This window comes from Arachis duranensis, chromosome 7 (genome assembly GCF_000817695.3).
Source record: "Arachis duranensis cultivar V14167 chromosome 7, aradu.V14167.gnm2.J7QH, whole genome shotgun sequence".
NCBI lineage: Eukaryota > Viridiplantae > Streptophyta > Magnoliopsida > Fabales > Fabaceae > Arachis > Arachis duranensis.
The window spans coordinates 36,484,367-36,506,973 of NC_029778.3; the positions used below are offsets into that span (position 1 = coordinate 36,484,367).

The following is a 22,607-nucleotide window of genomic DNA, read 5'->3' on the forward strand; positions in this document are numbered from 1 at the left end:
TGTAAGAGATGTAACAAGGCGCAGGAGACTATGGAGCATTGCCTTAGAGACTGTGAACGATCAAAGGCAATTTGGTATATGTTGGATCCTAGTATCCTGGACTCGACGACTGGTACTGCTCTTGAAGAGTGGTTTCGGAAGGCCTTGGCTAACAATGAGGCGTCCTTTGGTGCAGGGCTTTGGTGGGTATGGAGACATAGGTGCAATGACATATTCAATACTGACAACCCTTGGACAGACCACAAGGTTGTTGCCTTGGCCAGAATTACCGCCAAGGACTTACAGGTTTACAGGAATCGAAGCAATGCCTTTAGGTCTCTCCGAAATTGCCTGTGTTGGGAACCACCGGTAGGTAATAGTTTTAAAGTTAATTGTGATGCAAGCTTGTATATGGATTCAAATTTAGCGGGATTTGGGTGTATTATTAGAGATTCTAAGGGAGATTGGATCTCGGGCTGCTCTGGAAGCATTCCCCCTTGGTCTATAATCAGATGTGAATTATTTGCTGCTTGGAGGGGGCTGGTTTTAGCTTGGGATTGCGGTTTGAGGGATATTATATGTGCAACGGATTGCCTTGACATTCTGCCCATCATGCATGAGCTTACAAGTGGGTATTCATCTGAAGTAACAGATTTGGTTCACAAGATTCAGGAGCTTTTATCTCGTCCTTGGCTTGTTCACGTTGAATGGGTGTCCCGAGAAGCAAATAGAGCTGCGGATTGGATAGCTAAATATGGTGCCAAGAATAACTCTAATCATGTTATTTGGTCTGAGCCTTGTGTTGATCTCCAACGAATCATCCGCTCGGATTTAGGATAGTTTTTGCTTTGTTTCTTTCCTTGTTTAGACACAAAAAAAAAAAAGGAAAAATGCAGTAGCTCCTTGCGTTATTCAGTGTAACTTTGCTAAGGGTTTAGGCGTTTTTTGTGACGCCAATTAGATTTGGGATTTGATCTTTTTTTTTTATTTTGGTTGTAACTAATAAATTTAATTACTTTGGAAGGAGAAAAAACTCTAAGAGCTCTTCTCAGAAAAATCTAATAAATTATAGCATTCTCTCACACAGTGTGAAAAGCATAAACGAAAATGTCAAAGCATAAATTACACCCAACATACATATATACATACATATAAATTCATCATCCCATGAAAAGGATTGGAGAGAAAGAGAGTTTAATCTGAATCAACATGGTAAGGATTGGAGCTAGTACCAGCTTCAGCTTCAATATTCTTCTTTTCTGCATTACTTTTTTTGTTCTTCATCTGATCAAGAATATCAGAAAGTTGGAATTGACCACCCAAAAGGAGCCTTTGCTGAGGTTTAGTCTCATCATCGTCGTCGTCAGCAGCACTTGTTGAAGCTTCCTTACCCTTTGATATAGAGATCACTACTGTTTCTGCTTCTGTTTCTGGTAATTTTTTCGCACTTGATAATGCAATTTGATTCGCATCACAAACCTTTGAGGAAGATTCTTCAACAGGGGCCAACCCAGAAACTATTTTAACAACACCAGAATATTATCGTCCTATATTGTTATATATAAGCATACAACTACACTACCCGTAGCAATAGATTAAGCAAAGCTTTTATAATAGAGAGGCTTTCGTAACATATATTATAAATTAAAATAATAAATTTAAAGAAAAAAATGCATCAATTTTGTTTGTAAATATTATGATATCAGGTAATTAAATTAGGGTGATTTAGTATGTATAGATTAAAGTGGTTATGATGGTTATATAAGAGTTGTTAAAATTAAAATCATTTCTTTTTACATTTTAGTAACATTTTTTTTTATTATGTTAGTTAATCAATGATTTTCTTAAATAACATGAACAACGAGTCTTAAAATTGGCTCAAGTCAAGTAAAACACACTACATTACAAATTACTCACATAGATCTTAATATTAGAATAATCATCCATACACCCAATGAATTGAACATCCGATATATCCATTGTTCACATTGTTTAATATTTTCATTGTCTATCTATAATTTTTTTTTCTTAGCAATATTTTAAAAATTCATAGTTTAACGATAAAAAAATGTTAATTACTTTAATGTATAATAATATGTAAGAGAAAGAATATATATGTTAGAATAAAAATACCTGGTGATGATGCCCTTTGACGAGGAGGTGCACTTGCATGCTGAATCATCACTTCATGAGAAACTCCTGAAGAGGAATAATAATTCCCTTGAATAGGATCAAAATTTGAAACTATCTCAAGAACTTAACGTGTGAAAGAATATTTGAGAGTACTACTATACCAGACATTGATGCCTTTTGAGGAGTAACATTTGCACTTGCAAGATGAGCTTCTTGATGAGAAAACCCTGAAGAGTAACATTCTTGAACACCGGCTGCGGGTTCAGAAACTGTATCAAGAAATTAAAGGCCAGATTTGATGAGTTATATTATTATAAATTGAGCTGTGTTATTTAGTAAATTTGATAATACATACATACATTTTTTATTCTAAATATGTGGCGTAGAGAAAGAGATAAAGACACACGAATATAAAAGAAGGGTTTACTTACATAAGTTACGTACCAGTATAAAATATATGCTGAAATACAATATGTATTTAAAAATAAATTAAATTACACATATATTTATATATAAATATATTTATACCTAATTTTAGTGGTTGATTTTGATGTAAAAATAATATTTTTAATAAAAGAATTAAACGATATCTTTAACTTCTTTTCTGTTCTCTCCAATATATTTATTAAAAATATTATTTATATATTAAAATAAACCACTAAAATTAATTATTATATAAATAATTTAATTTATTTTTAGTATATATTTTATATTTTAATACATATTTTATATTAATAACTAATTTTAATAATTTATTTTAATATATACCTAGGTTAACTTGTTAGTTTGAGGAATGTACCAGATCTAGTAGTAATTAAAAATTTTGTTTTGGTATGGTATTTGTATTTTTATAGAATTTTTCTCTTAAGCCTCATCCTCAACTTCTTCATGTTCCTTAACTCTGCTTCTCTATTACTACCTTCTATCTCGATCTTTTCTCTTCACACTTGAACTCATATATACAATAGAGTTGAGTTGAGTTGATGAGAGTAGCTTTCCCTCGCTTATATTGCTCTTCATCAATAGGTATTCTAATTTTTATTAAGTGAATAATAGTGTAAAATGTAAAATGTATTAGAATATGCGTAAATCATTCTTCTCTTCTATCTAGTTTATCCTTTTTCTTCACTGTCTCAAATATAATATACCTTCAATTTCTCCTACAATCCTCTTAATTTTCCATCGAATTCTCTAATTCTGTTACGTACTCTTAAAATCAATATAACTTCATTGACAACCACTCCTTTATTTCTTTTTTATTATGATATTTTTCTTCCTTTTCTAATTAATTTGTGGTGATAAATCAATGTGAAAATTTTCACTTTTCTTTCATAATATATATCAAAAGTATACTTATTTCTGCGTCAGTTTATCATTTAATTTCTAATGAAATAGAATGACATTACTTTTACTTCTTTAATTGGTAGCTATATTATTTCTTAATTTCCAAAACCAAATCCTATTAAAAAAAAACACAAGGATCAATAGAATTTATTATTTTTAGTTAATGTTTTTAGTTATTAATCTAATTTTTTAATTTAATAATTTAATAATATAATTTTAATTCACATATTACTAAATAAAAATAATAAATTCTAACTAGCGCTGTATTCTTTTGAAAGGGATAATTGAGTGTTTTGAAGAAACCTGAAGGAATATTGATGTTCCTCTGCTTTGAGCTTTGATCTTCAACAGTGAAATAAGGCTTCCTCTTAATCCCATACACCAAATACATATGAGGAGGAACCCTATCAAGATCAGTCGGCATCAACTTCGTCGTAGTTGCCGCGGTATCATAAACCACCTTCTTCTCTTTATTTTTCTCTAATGAAGAAGGTGGTGGTGGTGGTGGTGGTGGTGGTGGCGGCGGTGGCGGCGGCGGCCGTGATGATGGAGCAAGTAGTTGATAAGATGGGAAGAATTTGAAGGTCTCTTTTGTCCACCTTGTGGAAAGTTGTTTGGGAGTTTTGAGAAGTAGGGAGGATGATCCCAAATGTGAATCAGCAATGATTGCTTCCCAGTTTCCTTGGCCATGCCTTCGAACACCGAGCCACAGTGCATCGAGTTCCGACTCGGTCCAGTTACCGGTTTTGTCATCGTCTCTCTGTATCACCACACCGGATGGCTTCTTTAGTGGTGTTGTTGTTGGTTGTCTTGATATACCTGAACTTGAACTATTCTGAGGATATATCAATCACAGTTATTTCAAAAGTTAGTAAGTAGACAACATTTTATTTCTATTATCCAAGTTATTGTCCATCCATGAAGACTAGCACAATTTATCGTTTTAGGTCAGCAATTAATCAATAATGTTTAAAAATGTGGAATAAAAATAAATTATTAAATTACTAAATTAAAAAATAGACTAAAAACAATAAATTTTATTGAAACTAATATTAAATCTAAAAAAAATCTAAAATTATTAAAAAATATATTCAAAACTTAATTAAAAAAATATTTAAAATTTAAGCTCAATAAAAATTTATCTTTAATAAATTTTATAATAAATTTGTTTGATAATTTATTATAATATTAATTGAAATTGATCATTATAGTGTTAGTTCTCTAACATTATATATGTACATATATATGATACGAATATGAGGACAGATATAACTAGCAAATGTCAGGATTTTATTAAAAAAAAATTAAATTAATTAAGGAATAAAAATCATAGTACCTCTAAATGAGATAATGTGTTAAGAGTAGTCTTATTCCTGCCACTCATCAAACTCATGCTAGATGAATTTCCAGCCTCTGCACCTATAATAGCAAAATTTTAAGTTGTACCTTATTACCAAGCTAAGTATTTAATTATTTAAGGACTCTGTCACAATTATCAATGTATGTATTAAATGTTTTCATCTGATCATCATATCACTGTATTATTTTCGTAGCTCATTACCTTCAAGAGTGTGTTTAGGAGGTTGCAATAATGCCCTTTCAGCATTTTTGGTCTTCAATTGAACATGAGAATTTTTCTTCTTCGGTATAAATACTCCTACTGGACTTAAAAGGGGAACATCGCATTTGTTCTTCAATCCCATTTTCCCATTACTCTCCCTTCTTTTCTTTGTTTCCATTATTCTTGCCTGCTGTCTTGCACGAAGTTTTGCACTGCATCCCAAAAGGTAAACATTTTTTTTTTCAACACGAAGATTGTATATAAATACTTATACAGTAGATTCTAAGTATCTTTCTGTACATTAGTTATAATAATTATGTAAGTATTGTTAAAATTAAATTCTATTTTTTTATATTTTGATAATACTGTATTTTTTAATAATACTATATAGAAAGTATTGTTTAATGATATATATATATATGTGAATGTATATATCAGTATGTTTATGTTATGGTGATTATAATAATCATAGTATTTTAAAAAATATTATTAAAATTAAAATAATATTTTTTTATTATTTAATAATACATTTTAAAAAATATTATTAAAATAAAAAATATATAACTTTAATTTTAATCATATTTACTTAGCTACCATAATTATTATAAAGATATATATACACACAAATGGTACACTAAAGTTATTTAACTCACTATTTCTCCTTTCTGAGTTGACCGAATGCAGATTGTGTAGGATATCGATGCTGTATTACAGTGGCATTTTGATTCGACAAACATGTTAGTAATAATATAAGTGAAAATAAACTAATCATGAAATGAAAATAGAGCATAAGGAGCTTGGCTTATAACAGAAATGTTAAGGTAAACAACAACTTTTTTTTTTCCTCTTACTTTTGATTTATAGTCAATTATTCTTTATTTTTTTACACTAAAATTTTAGTTTCTAGTATTTTTTGTCACATTATAATATTAACTTACCTCAGCTACTAGCTTCTCCTGAGGCTCTTTTATAGACTTCTCGTAAGCAGTGCCATTTTCCCTGATAACAGCATCAAATATTTCGTTAATACACATGCCATCGTTTTTTATTGAAACTCTAATTAGATTACTGGACATGTTTCATAGCTAGCTTAAACTAAATAAACAAAAGTTTCATCATGGATAATGAATTTAAGTTACAATTGAAAAGAAGATTGGATTACGTAACACATAGTTTTGTGTAAATGTTGGTCAATAGAGCGAGCTAATTAAACCCCTAACCCAGTACCATAAATTCTAAAGTTAATTAGTACTGATTAACTAAAATTTAATTAGTCCTATATGCTTTTTCTTTACCAAAATCAATATACAGCAAATACTATGTGTTCAAATGGGTGATGAGTAAATGAAGGAATATTAGACCTAGGGCTACAAGGAACCAAAAAAAGCAATTAATTTTCGAAGTATATTAAAATTGTGGAAAGAGAAAAGATTCGGATATAAATAAGGATAACTAATTAAGCTCATAAAAAGCGGTATATACCTAAGCATCTTAAGGTCTTGACTGTTGGATTTATTGTGCATATCTTTTTCGATGATATCACGAATCTTGTCTACATTAGAAGTTGTAGCTGCCTCTTGCACTTTAATTTCAACTAGTGCATTACTGGACTGGTAATTATGCTTCATGGAAAACATAAATTGGCTTAGGAAACAATAAAAACAAGATCTTTTGCAAAATACCAGGAAACACATATAATCGGGCTAGCAGTAATAGATTGAGGGATATAGGAGAAAAATATTTACCCATACTGACTTAGGTTTTCAATTCATTTTATCTTATTGCATGCATTTCATCGTTAATATGTTACTTCTACTTACTTTTCTAACTTCTTTGTTTTCTAATTAAAAATTGTATTAAAATATTACGTGCACACATAAAAATAAATAACTAAATCAGTTATTCGTATAAAATATATATAAAAATATAAAATATATTTTAAAAATAAATTAAATATTATATATATTTATAAATAAATAATAACTAATTTAATAATTAATTTTTAATATCTACGTAACATTTTTTAATTAGAAGTTATATACAAGTTAAATATCACTATTTCTCCTTTCTGAGTTGGCCAAATGCAGTTTTTGTAGGATATCAATGCAGCATTGCAGTGGCATTTTGATTGGACAAACATGTTAGTAATCATGTAAGTGAAAATAAAACTATTTATGAAATGAAAATAGAGCATAATGATCTTGGCTTATGATAAAAATGTTAGGTAACTAAACTTTTTTTTTTTACTTTTGATTTACAATAAATTCTCTTTATTTAACACTAAAATTTCAATTTCTAGTACTTTTCGTCCCGTATTACAATATTAACTTACCTCTGCTACTAGCTTCTCCTGAGGCTCTTTTATAGACTTTTCGCAAGTAGCGTTATTTTTTCTGATAACAACATCAAATATTTCGTTAATATACTTGCCAAAGTTTCTTGATTTAAACTCTAATTAGATTATTGGATATGTTTCATAGCTAACTTAAACTAAATAAACAAAAGTTTCATTATTGATAACAAATATAAGTTAATTCAAAAGAAGTTCAGTTATGTAAAACAAGATTTTTGTGTAAATGTAGGTAAGACAATATATAGAGCAGTGGAATATAGTGTTTGGAAACTGAGACACAAATATGAGATAGTAAAATATTATGCAAAGACGGATATAGAGAAGGAAAAAAATGTGTTTAATAATAACTTTAATAATTGGAGATCATAGGACCAAAATGTTTTAATTTTTTATAAAGTTTGGTTTTTGTCTTTAATCTTTTTTAAAAATTTCAAAAATACCTTCAACACTTAATTTGTTTTAATTTATTTCAAATATTTTCTATAAATTTTAATTTTACTCTTACCGCTAATAATCTTTTTATATTCAACAATTAGTCAATTAGTGCTTTTTAATCTTGCTCCTAAATTCATTCATCATCCCTCTCTTTTCTAAATCATTTCATTTTTTTCTTCCAAATCTTCTCTTTTCAAAACCCCACTAATAAACAGAAAAATATCAGCGTCACCATCATCTCCTCCTCTATCTCCTTTATCCCCCGCTGTAAAAATATAAAAATTTAATTTGTTGTCCCAAAACATTTATGTACTTATTATATCTATTTTTATGTTTAAGACAGCTTTTAAATACCACTATAAGCAAAATGTATGATCTGTATTTATTTTTGAATAAAAAGACATGTAAAAACAATTAAGTAAAGACGCATCACCACTTTTTTTTTGTAATGATATAGAAATTGATTTAGATAACAATAAATTATCATTTTTACTTAGAAATATTTAGAGTGCTGATAAATTTATCTATGAAAAAATAAAACTGAAGAAAATTAAACCTAAGGCTACAAAGGAAAAAAAAAAGCAATTAATTTCCAAAGTATATCAAAATTGTTGAAAGAAAAAAGGATCGTACATAAATAAGGATAATTAATCAAGTTCATGAAAGGGGTATATACCTAAGCATCTGAAGGTCTTTACCATTGGATTTATTGACCATATCTTTTCTGCTGATATCACGAACCATGTCTACATTAGAAGCTGCAGCTACCTCTTGCACTTTAATTTCAGCTAGTGCATTACTCGGCTGGTAATTATGCTTCTTGAAAAACATAAATTAGTATAGGAAACAATAAAAACAAGATCTTTTGCAAAATACCAGAAAACAATATAAGCGGACCAAAAGTAATAGATTGAAGGATCTAGTTGAAAAATATTTATGCATACTGACTTAGGTTTTCATCGTTCATTTTATCTTATTGCATGCATGCCATCATTAATATGTTACTTCTACTTACTTTTCTAACTTTTTTGTTTTCTAATTAGAAACAATCATACTTTGTATCAAAAATGTTATCTACATATTAAAAATTAATAACTAAATCAATCATTCATATAAATATATATATTTAAAATATATCTAAAAATAAATTAAATACTACATATATTTATAAATAAATATATAATGATTGATTAATATAAATAAATATATGATGACTGATTTAATAATTAATATTTAATGTTTAAATAGTATTTTTGAATTAAAAAATATATACAAATTTGCAAAAAATAAAATGAAAGAAAGATAAATTGAAGATATCCCTACTGTATAATAAGTATTACAAAAGCCTGATCAAGCCTTAGCTTAAGTTATATTTAATTTTAGGGTAAATGACTTTCATAAACAAAAATTATGCCAAATTTATGTGTATCTTTCAAATTAAAAAATGTTATGTGGAACATATTCTTATGTAAATCGAATTTATTGAATTCGAATTAGACCTAATAGTACTAAAACAAATCTAATTAATTCGAATTTGTTGATTTAGGGCACATAAATCGAATTCAATTCAATGAATTTAAATTAGGCTAACTAGCACTAAATCGAATCAATATATTTCGAATTACGTTGGTCACTACTAAATCGAATCAAAAGATTTCGATTTAACCCCTTAGTAAATTGAATAAATTGAAGTCGATTTACACTAAGTAGGAGCTAATGGTAAATCGAGTCCAATAAGTTCGATTTACTATGAAATCTGCTATATGTGTAAATCGAAAGGAGTTAATTCGATTTAGTATATTTCTAACGTATATAAATAAGAAATGAATGTGAATTTCTCACTATAGTGGGACTCACAATTGCTAATGATGAGACTTTTTTAGTTCTGGTGCACTATAAAGGGTCGATTAAGAAGAAAATGTGATCGAGAACTAAATTTACTGCTAAGGACCCACTGAGTATTTTTCTCAAACCTTCGACAAGTTTCATCGAGTTTTAGAATACTATACTAAAAAAACTGGGGTTGCATGGCGTGAAACGGGTGAAGAAGTTATTCTACAAAATCCTGATTTTTGTGTTGCGTGATGATGTGAAGTACGATTCATTTGTCATAGGTAGTGATGAAGATTTGCAGGTTCTGTTCCATTGCCGTCGTCAGTTTCCCGAGGTGAGGACCCCTGAGTTGTTGGCGAAGCTTGTAGATTTGGTTTGTAGTTTAGGCGATTTGAACTGGAATCCTCATTTCTCAGTAATGCTAGCCGGCTCTAGTTCAATACCACTTGGTGCCTTGTCAGTCGTGACGAAGAAATAGGTGATACTCGATCCTTGGGTGAGCTTGCAATTGCAATGGCCGTGACTCTTGTTATGGTCCCAGTTTTTGGAGAGGGTAGAGTACCGAATGATGTCGAGGATGTACTACATGATGATGATTATAATGATGTGGAGCCCGTCACAATTGCTGATGATAGGGTAGCCAACGAAAACTCACTAAATGTCTCCTGCATCCAAGTTCACTTCACCTGAACTTGTCGATGCAATTCGTGGGAAGTAAAACACCCAACAGCTCCTTGAATCACGTTAGGAGGCCACCCCTTGATATGTCGCTTAAAGTCCGTTAGGCATTCCCTGACATATTGGCTGTCGATTGGGAGTCCTAACTGGTACGCTACATCCTACAGCGTGATCGTGCACTCTCCAAACGGCATGTGAAAAGTATGTGTCTTGGGACGCCATCTTTCCATGAATACACTCACTAATGGCTCATCCAATCTAAATCAAGTCTCGTTCAACCTTTCAAGATGGTATAAACCGACCATCTGCAAGTACGACACGATCCTGTCATCTAAGGATATACCGTGTTACCTTCTCATGCTGATGACACATCGATGAGGTTGCACAATGGTAGAAAATTGTTTATAAGAACCATAACAAATAGTGTTCTATTAAAAAAAGTTATAAAAAAACCTAAACATTGCATGTCCTAATTTATAAAAATCATTTACAAGAAACATGAAAAAATTGTTCATAAGAACCATCACAAAACGCTAAATAATGCATGACTAAATTCCAAAAAAAAAAAACTTAACCCAAATAAATATTATCTCACACGTTCAAACAAAAGAAAAAATGCTAAAACTAAATAGGCTTAACACATGACTACTTTAAAAAAAATTATCTTTAATGTATAAAACATATTGCAATACTCAATCAGTATCATGACTACAACAGTTGAATTAAAGTGAATCCTAATCGTAAAGTACTTCTTGCTGAATATAAAATTAATAACTTAAAAAATTTAATAGAACCTACAATCACTACTCTAATTGACATTTTTAGGTACTATTTTAAGTTCTCAAAATCCAACCAACTATTAACTTTCTAACCAGCGTTTATATTGAAAAAATTGTTTCTCTAATTCCTAACTAATGACTTTAAACAACTACTAGCGGAAGCATGTTAACATTACTAGCATGACTAAATCATGTTAAAAACAAAAAAATTTCATTCACTAACCACTTCATGGATGGCACCAGCAATATGCGCGACTCCATCCAACCGATAGATATGATTCAGATCATCCTCGATGTGTTCAAATTTGAATTTTGTGGGGTTTCTTTCCAAAATTTCCAAGGAGGTTTGTATGTGGTGGGGTTGGGTGACAGTGGTTTGTAATTTGAATCAATTGAATTCGAATTTTATATATAGGCCTAATGCAAGTGAAAAATGGCTGTAAATCGAAGTCATTATATTCAATTTATATTGGTGATGAATCAAAACCACTTGTTTCGATTTACTATGAGCACAATTTGAAGTCCATTGTAAATCGACTTCAATTCATTCGATTTACTAAGGAGACTAAATCGAAATCGTTTGATTTGATTTAGTAGTGGCCAACATAATTCGAAATGTATTGATTCGATTTACATGTAAACCCCAAATCAATTAATTTGATTAAATTAGATTCGATTTAGTACTGTCAGACTTAATTCAAATTTAATGAATTCGATTTATATAAAAATGTACAACGAAACATCTATGTAACATTTTTTGATTTAGAAAATACACGTAAATTTGGCATAACTTTTGGTTTATGAAGATCATTTACCCTAAATTTTATTATGATAAAAATCTCGAAGAGAGCTTCAGTTATTCTTGGTATAATATAGGATGTAAAAAATCACAAAATTTATACTCCATTATGATAAAAATCTCTAAGAGAGCTTCAGTTATTATTGGCATAATATAGGATGTAAAAAATCACAAAATTTATATTCTAATCAAAGGACATATGACTCTGATTATTAGTATTATATGGAATAAATACTCAATCTAATTTTATTTTATCAATTTTTATGAAAAACAATGCGATTCCATATAAAAAAGGGACATTTTAGCTCAAACATTAATATTTTGAGACGATACAATTTTTTTTTAAAAAATCATTAAATAGTAACAGAAATTAATTTTTAAAAATTTTATTTGTAACTGTGAGGAGTTTTAATCCTCACAAAATTTTTTCAAACAATAGAATTAACTACTATCATTATTATCACCACTTTTTTTTGTTTCATCATTATAATTATATTTCTATCTCTACTATTTTTATTGTGCAATCATATCTTATCACTATTATTATTTCATCTACTATCATTAACAACAACACCAACACTAACAACATCGTCATTCTCCTCGCTCTTTTCTTGTATTACACGATGTTATCTTTGTTTTTGAAATATCTTTGTATTGCAATTACTTTTTCTTCTTGCGACATTATATATTCTTAGAAATAAACTTTTTCTATTTGACTATTACCAATAAAAATTTTTTCAAAAATAAACTTATTAACAATTTTTAGGAGTTTAAAATCTCAAAAAATTACAAATAACCCATCTTCTCTCACCCAACAAAATCATTGTTATTTGAAGGATTTTCTAATAGAGTTCATATTATCTCAAAATAACATTAGGATCCGAGTGCCCATTCTTTATAGAAATCGCATTATTATTCAAAACAAAAACTTTTGGCTTCACTTTTAAGTTAATGAATGACATATATACATGTAAAGGTCCAAATAAATGTCATATTAAAAACATACCTTACTATCTTTAGCTAATCTAATTTTCTTCTTAGGCCTCTTTAGCTTCACTATAGGCTCGTGTAGATCATCATCAGAGCAAGTTTCACATTTCCAGTCTTCTTCAAAAATAGACTTCAAGTGAAATAGAATGAATAACGTTTCAGAACTCGAGAAAGAATAAATTAAAAATAAAATTATATATGACATAACTAAAATAACAGAACATTTAGAGAAAACAAACAGCATGCTTTTACAACAAATTAAAAGAATTTCACGTGTATATTATGAATCAAAAGATATTTCACTTACTTTGTCATTCATGATTCATGACAAAACACAACAATATTAAAAAAACCAATGTGTGCATAAACTAAAGAAAACTATATATACGCATGCCACAAAAAAATTATATTGGGTGAAATTAAAGAAAACTTATATACGTCTGTCTTTGTTGATGTTGCGTGGTCATCATCATTATTTCCTTCGGAATCGTTAGAAAGTAAAATTATGGAACAACTACTCTCCAAGTGTTCATCCATCTTCTCATTATTACTTGTTGGTGATGAGTCCATCCTCAAAACTTCCATCAGTTCATACTTTTCTAATAAAATCCAGAAGCTATATATTTCAATGAATTAAAACACAAACGAGAGAGTTGAATCATGTACGTTTTCAAATAACAAATGTTACAATAATAATTTAATAGGATAAGTATTGTTTGCGTTCTTAAAATTTGAAATTAATAAATAAAAATCGTCTTTAATTATTTTTTGGTTTAAAATAGTCCCTAAAGTTAAATTAAGTATTAAAATTAATTTTTTTAACACAATAATATTTTAAATGACAGAAATAATTCTTTGTCACTACCGTCACACTATTACCTCTCTTCTTATCATCGTCAGTCATCACCACCATTAATAATATCTGACTTTAAATTCTTCAAATTGAACAATAGTATACTTTAAATCCTTTAAATTTAACAATAGCAATAAAAGATTTTTGCTTTAAATTCAACCACACAACAAACAAAAAATAGAAAGAGTCTGTCTTCAAGAATCATTAAACCCTAATTTAAAATTATTGAAGATCTTAATTTAAAATTCTTGAACTCTAATTTTAGAAAATTAAGAACCTAAATCCTCACTTACCTGTGATGGCAGCGGTGGTGGAACTTTGTGATGATAGTGACAGTAAACGTGGATGGTGGCAGTAGTGCACAGAAAAGCTCCAGCAAAAAAAAACCCAGAAATAGAAAATACCTTTATTTTTTAAAAAATTCTTTTTTTCTTATTCTGTAATCACATCTTTTCTCTTACATACCCCAAAGCAAGGAAATAAGAAACTGAGGTAGAATATAAATCTTGCCCTAATATATTCTAAAGTTTCAAAATTTATACCAAAATCTTAAAATCTAACAACTAATTGAATTAGAAATTCATCCTCGTATTAAATATATATGCCTTTCAGTAGAACTTGAAAACACACAGGTAACGCACAAAGAATTGGTAAAAAAGAGAATGACAGAAACAAAACATGATTATTATCTGGCCAAAACAAAAATTGGATCTGAAAAACCAAAAAATTATTGAATTAATTAAATTTGAATAGTGTATGTGATGAATGTTAGTTGATATATAAGCCCCTGAATGAAAATATATATATCATTGCTACGGAAGCACACTATTAGAGAGAATTGATAAGCTAATTATTTCCTTGAGTCAGATTTATATAAAATGTAGATAGACAATATTTGAATCGATATGCATAGATACTTTAAAATTTTAAAATATATGGAGAGTTAATACATATTTGACTGAGCAAAGGAAACAAAATGAAATACACAATAAATTATTAAAAAATAATAGCTATTATTAACTAGCATATTAAAGAGAAATTCAATTCAAATTGACTTTCTAGAAAGAGATTGATAAAATTTTTTATACATATCTATCTAAAAAGGGAAGATCATGAAGGAAATAAGGAGAAATGTTGTATATATAGAAAAAAAAATTGGAAGAGTGCATGTATATAAATTGTTAAAAAGAATGGAAAAAATTGAAAAGAAACATATATAGTGTGACAATTATTTTAGATTTTGTTTGATATTTCCTTCCTTTTTTTCCTTGTTTATTCATTTGCTTTCAATTTATCAATTTATTACTCATTTTAAAATTTTAAGAGAAAATTGAGTATTATTAACTAATAATTGATTGTTATTAGATAGTAAAACTCGGTCAATAATTTTTCATTTACATCTTAAAATTTTAATAATTTCACATTTAAAACATAAAACATTATATTTTATAAATCTATCTTTTACTTTTTTTTAATTGTTCTTATTTATCTGTAATTTTATATTTTTATTGTAACTACTCCTGTTTATATGTGTTAGCAAGAGGAGGGACAATCAAAACTAATTTTTAACTTTTATTATTTGATTTCGAAAACTTAAATCTTTTGTAGAAGCAAATTTAGCCCAACACATCAAAACTGTTTTAGAGGTGGATTTCGTAAAAGAGAAGGAAGAATATCTAGAGGGGGCAGAGGATCATAAAATTGAGGCAGATCAACCCAAGAATGGTTTTAAAATTGATATTGCGCTGGTTTCAAAATTTATAAATATTCTCCACATACAAGTCATTATTCCATTCAAGTCCATACAAGTCTCTTTAACCTAATTCACCTCACGTACCACTATCTAATCAACTTTTCAATCAACGCGCGAATATATAACTGCCTTTTTCAACAGGATTTTATTTTCGTTTTCAAATTTTCTCAATATTTTCGATCTACGTTCTCTTCCATCTCTGTGTTCTCTGCGTTTCTCTTCGTTCGTTCTCTATGTTTTTGAAATCAAGCTCTAAAATCAATTTTGAACAGTTATCGCGTTGTTGAAGATAATGAATAATTCAAGTTTAGATTGTCAATTGAATTAGAACGAAGTTGATTATTGTTTTGAATCCATTCAAGTGGCTGAGGTGTGGTTCGATTCTAATAAATATTTTCGTTAGTAGTTTATGATTCTGTAGTGAATAATATTGTTTTTGTTTGTGAAAATTATTGTTCATCGTTGATGGTTTGAATTGAATGTAATATAAGAGTTCTGCATTAAAGAAAATATTTTTTTTGTATTTGTAGCAAATTTTAGTGTAAGACGAAGATATTTAAGTGTATTGTTTTAAAATTTTTGGTGTATGTGTGCTGATATATTCTGCATAATTCAAAACTATTCTTCTCCCTCCTCCTCATCTTGTGTTACTTCTTCTTCTTCTTTTTCATAATCTTCTTTTGTTTTCTAATTCATCTTTTTTTCTTGTATTATTTTCCCAAATTTCTTCTTGTTTTACTCTCTTAACAAGAATAAAAACCAAAAAAACAAACAAAGAAGAAGAAGAAACACATAATACTACAAAATTACTTGGAAGAAGATGAATTTACATGCATTCAACTAAAAGAAAGAAAGAAATAAGACAAAAAAGAAGAAAAAATGCAGCATTAGAGGAAATATTTTTCTGTATTTGCAGCAAATTTCGGTGTAACACGAAGATATTTAAGTGTATTGTTTAAGAATTTTCAGTGTTTTTGTACTGATAAGTTCTGCATAATTCAAAACTCTTTCTCTTCCTCCTCCTTATCTTCTATTGCTTCCTCTTCCTTCTTTTCATTATCATCACCATCTTCTTTTTCTTTTTTTCTTATTCATCTTTTTCTTTTTGTTTTACATTCTCAAGTTTCTTCTTATTTTGCCCTCGTAACAAGAATAAAAATAAAAAAATCAAACAAAGAAGAAGAAGAAATTCATAATGCTGCAAAATTACTTGGAAGAGAATGAACTTATATTCATCCAACTAAAAGAAAGAAAAAAATAACGAAAAGAAGAAGAAGAAAAAAATGCAGCATTAGAGAAAATATCTTTTTCTATTTGTAGCAAATTTCGGTATAACACGAAGATATTAAAGTGTGTCGTTTAAGAATTTTCGGTGTATGTGTACTGATAAGTTCTGTATAATTCAAAACTCTTCCTCTTCCTTCTCCTCATCTTCTGCTGCTGCTTCTTCTACTTCATCTTCTTATTTCATTTTCTCATAATTCTTTTCGAATTCAGCTTCGCAATTTCCTTAACTTTTCGCGACAATTTTGAGAAATTTTGATCCTTGTTTAAATTTTGAGCATTGTAGTTTTGATTGAGAGAGAATAACTGTTTGCACTATTCAAGAGTCAAGAAAGTGCGTGTTTACACGCAATCTAAATTGAGAATTATTTTTGTTAGATTTGAGCCAACTTGTATGAACTTGTATACCAAAAAGACTTGTATGTGTAGCGGCTCACCAAAATTTAATAATGTTCATTTAATAGTTTTGGTTATGGACAAACTCCTTTATTTTTTGAGCTTTTAATGTTGACCCATAAATATGATCATTGAGACAAAATATTCACTACAACAAAATAGCATTTTGGCGACGGTTTTTTTTAATGCTTGGTGACGGTTTTAACTGTCACTAAATGGTTTTGCGACGGTTAAAAAAAGTGTCACAGATTTGAGGGTCGCCAGCTGACATAGTGACAGTTTTGGACCACCGTTGGTAAGGAGTGTCGCTAAATTGTTTGTGACGGTTTTTAAAGTATAAAACTGTCACTAATTTGTAACACTTGTAAAAGTGGTTTTTATACTGTATTTTGCGATGTTTTGAAACTATCGTTAAATTACTAAATTATGTGACAGTTTTTTCTTATGTTTCATGACTATTTTAAACCGTCACTAAGTTACTAGTTCTTATGACAGGTTTTAGGCATATTTAGTGACTATTTAAATCGTCACAATATTTCTAGTGACAGTTTTTCTATTTAAAACCGTTACTAAGTTACTTATTCCTGTGACAGTTTTTTCCTGTATTTAGTGACTATTTTAAACTGTCATAATCTCTCTAACATCAAAGAGTTCTATTATCAAAAGTTAAATTCTCTAGAAATGACATTGTATTTTAACAAATCTAAATTCAATCCCACAAATTTTACAAAAATAGCAATAATGTATTTCAAAAGTAGAATTCTACAAGTTTTAATTACATATTCATAATCCATATATACAATATTAGGGGATGACACTTTAAGAATTGGATAAAATTAAAAATTGAGATATGATCATTTCCTCTTGCATTAGGGGATGACACTAGTCTAGCATTTTCAATATCTTTGAGGGATTTTTTAGGACTTTGATACTTCTTTCTTAGCCTTCTTCTCTTCATACCTGTAAAAACATAAAAGAAATAAGAGAAAATTATATTACTTAAATCAAAAAATAACAATCATGTGTAAGTTCACACTTTAAGAATTTGGTAAAATTAAAAATTGAGATATGGTCATTTCCTCTTGCATTAGGGGATGACACTAATTTAGCATCTTCAACATTTTTGAAGAATTTTTTAGGACTTTGATACTTTTTTATTAGCCTTCTTCTCTTCATACTTGTAAAAACATAGTAAAAAAATATAATTAAAGAGTTCCATGTTAATTACATTTAAGAAATACTCTTAAAAACTAATAAGAAATTACATTTAAGTTCCACACAACCAATTCCAACTTAGTCCCCTTCAAATTAATCATGTCATGGCCCTCACGTATGGTACTGGAGCTGGGTAACTATAGTGCAAGGCCAAATATAGCCTAAGAAACAGAAAATACAAGAACAGTGCAAGGCCAAATAAGGTAATTGGAGCTGGGTTCTGGAAAGCCATAGGGACTGACAGGTCTATATACTCCTCAGAGGGTTCAAAGTGCATTGGACTCAAGAAATCTTTGGTCTTCTACAAAGGCAGAGCTGCTAAAGGTGTTAAAACTGATTGGATGATGCATGAGTTTAGGCTCCCTTCTCTTGTTGACTCTTCATCATCTGACAAGACCACTATTCATGTTAATGTCAGTATTTATTACTCTCTCAAACCCTTCTTAACAAGATCGATCTCACACTTTCTAGCTAACTTCAATTTCAACATGCAGGACTCTTGGGCAATCTGCAGAATATTCAAGAAAACAAATGCTACAGCTCAAAGAGCACTATCTCACTCTTGGATTTCTACCTTACATGAAACACCAACCACCACTACCAATGATATAGATCACATATTCCAATTTCGTTCATTTAACATGCCAACAATGATGGCAAAGAAAACTAGCTTCATGACCCAGTTTTGCACTAACTACACTAGTGACACACAAATCCAAACTGATGAAGTAGGGTGGAATAATGTACATGCAAACTGATAAACTGATAACTATAATAACTCTTGGCAAGCAGCTTGCTCCACAAAACCAGAGCAACAATTCAATGTACATGTATCACTATGGTCAACAAGTTGGTTAACTAAACAAGTTTTCTTCACCTAAAATTTTTGCATCACTGAATACAGTTTAAAAAAAAGAAAGTTAAAAAAAAGAAAGAAAAAGAATGAGAGAGATATAGAGTTAGTACTGACGGTTTAAAAATTAAGAGTATAAGTGTCATAATGTTGATTAATAGAGACCCTTAAAATAGCTGTCACAAATCAAGTAATCGCTGACCAGATATAGGAGGCAAGAAACAAGTCCAATATATGTGATAACTTTGAATTCTATCATAGTTGATTTTTATCCAAGGACAGCTAACATATAAAGTGTTTTCAATACAAATCATGTTACTATCATTAAGCTGGTGATTATGAAATATATTTAGTTTAAGAAGAAGCATCACCTGTATGAGTAGTTCAGTTTTTAGTCGTCTACTTGCTTCATGTTCACTGCGTTCTTCACCGCGTTGACTAATGATTGCATCAATTTCATCAAGAAATATGGTTGAGGGGCATGGTGTCTTGCAAGCTCAAATAACACCTTTATCAACTTCTCGGAATCACCTGCAATCTAGAATAAATTCTGTAAAAGTGCAGGCCCAGTTGCCCACTATATTATAAACTAAACAGAGAAGAACAAGGAGCACTTTGAAAGCTCTTTCTCTTCCTTACAAGATATTGGAAATTTAATCCAAACAAAGGAGGAATCTAGGCATTCAAATGAAGCAATGTCATCTAAAATACAAGAATAAATCTAGATCCTCCTAAGAAATTCTCCCAACAGTCCTCATAATTGCCAAACAAGAAAAAATATTTGAATGCTCTGAAAATGTATTTAGTAACTTCTGAAAAACTTCAATGTCTTTTACACAAGCATATCCTCGTTCTCATCATAGTTTTCATTGATTATTGAAAGATCATCATCTACAACTATTCTCGCCAATTTTATATTTGTATTTTCATCTGGAAAAAGAGACTCTAAGTCTTGTGGTGGATAATTATCATTGAATACTGTAATTTCGTCATCTTCACCCATATTATCTCCACCAATATTATACAAATCTCTTGGCTTCAAGTGAATTGGTATGCACCATCCTTTTTCTTTCTCATCATCCACATAATATACCATATGGGCTTCAGAAGCTTTAATATATGGGTCGTCATCTTCATGTTCACCAGTATGTATGAGCCTTGTAAAGTTCACAGATAAAAAATTCAAATTGTCCTTTTTGATTCCTCTAGGACTAGTTGTGTTTGCCCACTGACATTTAAACAAGAGAACTGTAAAGCCATTGTAGAAAAGCTCAATGATGTCTACCAACTTTCCATAATAAGGTACCGCACCAAAGTTCATTCGGGTATCTTTACTACTTGAGTAACTTCTTGTTCCAAATGTACCAAAGATTCCGCTATTCTGAGTTTTTAATCCATTATCCCTTGCCAAAGTTCGAAATCTATATCTGTTAACATCAGATGAAGAGAACTTTCTTGCTTGGTCATATGGTCCTTGAGAAAGACTGATAAGAATGTCTTTATCCACTTCAGGAAGTTTGTTGAGATTAGTACAAATCTAAAAGCACATTAACATGTTTGTGTTAGTCATAGACATATTGCAAAAATAGAAAATGAAATAAGTGAAATTTCTCTTACATGATTAGAGAACCAATCAACAAATTTTCTATGAACCTTTTTGTCTATCTCAGTAGTATCCCTTGTTCGGCTTCTTAATCTTTTCTTCACAATATCTCTATAATCCCTAAGATAGTTATCAACTGCACGACAATTTGTCAAAACATGCCTATGAGCCTGCCTCTTCTCAATTGGTGATAAAGTAAAATATGTGAAACCAGTATTTGATTCTCCAACTTGAGGAAACAGCTTAAATATTCGTGAATTGGGATCTATCTGGGTAGGCTCATTACCAACACGCTTACGTCGATTCTATATTGTCTCAATATTGTCCAGGTATCTTGAACAAAATGTAAGGATCTCTTGCATAAGATAACCTTCAGCAATAGAGCCCTCTGATTGTGCTTTATTACGCACATAAGTTTTTAGTTGTCCCAAGTACCTATTAATTAAGCCAAAACTATTAATATTAATAGGAAACTTATACACTATTTTAAAATTAAGGTAAAGAAATTTATTCTTTGTTACCTTTCTATCGGATACATCCACCGGTAGTGTACAGGACCTCCAAGCTTAACTTCTTCAACAAGGTGAACCACCAAATGAATCATAACTGTAAAAAAGGATGGAGGAAATAACATCTCCATATGGCATAGAGTGAGCACAATTTGATCTTGCAACTTGTCTAAATCCTTAATAATCAATCTTTTTTCACATAACTTCCTAAAGAACGAGCACAATTCAATCAAGATTGCTGAAACTTCACTAGGCAAACTCGTTCACATGGCTAATGGTAGCAATTGTTGCATTAATATATGATTATCATGGCCTTTTAGCATCCCATTGATCTTAAGGTTGTCAACATCAATGCACCTAGATATGTTACTTGAATACCCATCTGGCACACTAATATTTTTTAAAGTTGACAAAAAAGCCTTCTTGCCTTTATTAGTCAGTGTAAAGATAGCTGAAGCGTACTTTCCATTCTCATCTGGCCAAATATCTTGTTTACAGGCTAAAGCTTTAAGATCTTTTCAAGCATTGAGGTGGTCTTTTGACTTGGTGCTGTCATTTAGCAATGTGTATATCACATTATCACATACATTTTTTTTCTATATGCATCACATCAAGATTGTGACGCAATAGGTTATACTTCTAATAGGGAAGTTAAAAAAATGCTTTTCTTCCTCCACTGCTTAGCACCTTCTGCAGCACGCTCACCACGTCTTCTTTTTCCACTAACTTTTGCCTCTTCTTTTCTACCAAATGTGACATTGATGTCCTTGACTTGCTCAAGTATATCAAGACCAGATAACCTCTTCGGTGGATTGCGAAATTCTTGCTCTCCATTAAATCGAACCCTATTCAATCTAAACCGATGCCTTTGATTAAGAAAACGACGATGTCCTATAAAACATGATTTTCTACTATGAGGAAGTTGAAAAGGAACAAAGTTAAAGTTACAAGATGGACAAGCAAGTCCATTGTACGTGTTCCACCCGGAGATAATTCCTAACCGAGAAAAGTCACTTATAGTCCACATCAACGCCGCATGCAATTTGAACGCCTTTTTCTCAAAAGAATCATACACATCCACGCCCTCATTCCATAACTCTTTTAGCTCTTTGATCAACGGTTGTAAGTAGACATCTATATTATTTTCTGGCATCTTTTTTTCAGGAATTATCATTGAAAGAATAAAAGACGTCCGCTTCATACAAATCCAAGGAGGAGTGTTGTAAGGAATGAGAATAACTGGCCAGGTACTAGAAT

General features: G+C 30.0%; 1 protein-coding gene across 1 annotated transcript; it reads right to left on the reverse strand.

Annotated features, from left to right (window-relative positions):
• Positions 1-1,088: 1,088 nt before the first annotated feature.
• On the reverse strand, positions 1,089-14,444 carry LOC127740530 (uncharacterized). The gene is made up of 14 exons (XM_052251560.1): positions 14,031-14,444; positions 13,323-13,500; positions 12,901-13,014; positions 8,482-8,624; positions 7,350-7,410; positions 6,500-6,639; positions 5,956-6,016; positions 5,671-5,720; positions 5,018-5,229; positions 4,793-4,875; positions 3,760-4,291; positions 2,274-2,381; positions 2,113-2,178; positions 1,089-1,496 (listed from the first exon to the last, which is right to left on the reverse strand). Exons 2-14 carry the CDS (start codon positions 13,467-13,469, stop codon positions 1,174-1,176), a joined length of 2,040 nt encoding a protein of 679 aa, XP_052107520.1. The 5' UTR covers positions 13,470-13,500; positions 14,031-14,444; the 3' UTR covers positions 1,089-1,173.
• Between the last annotated feature and the right edge of the window lie 8,163 nt (positions 14,445-22,607).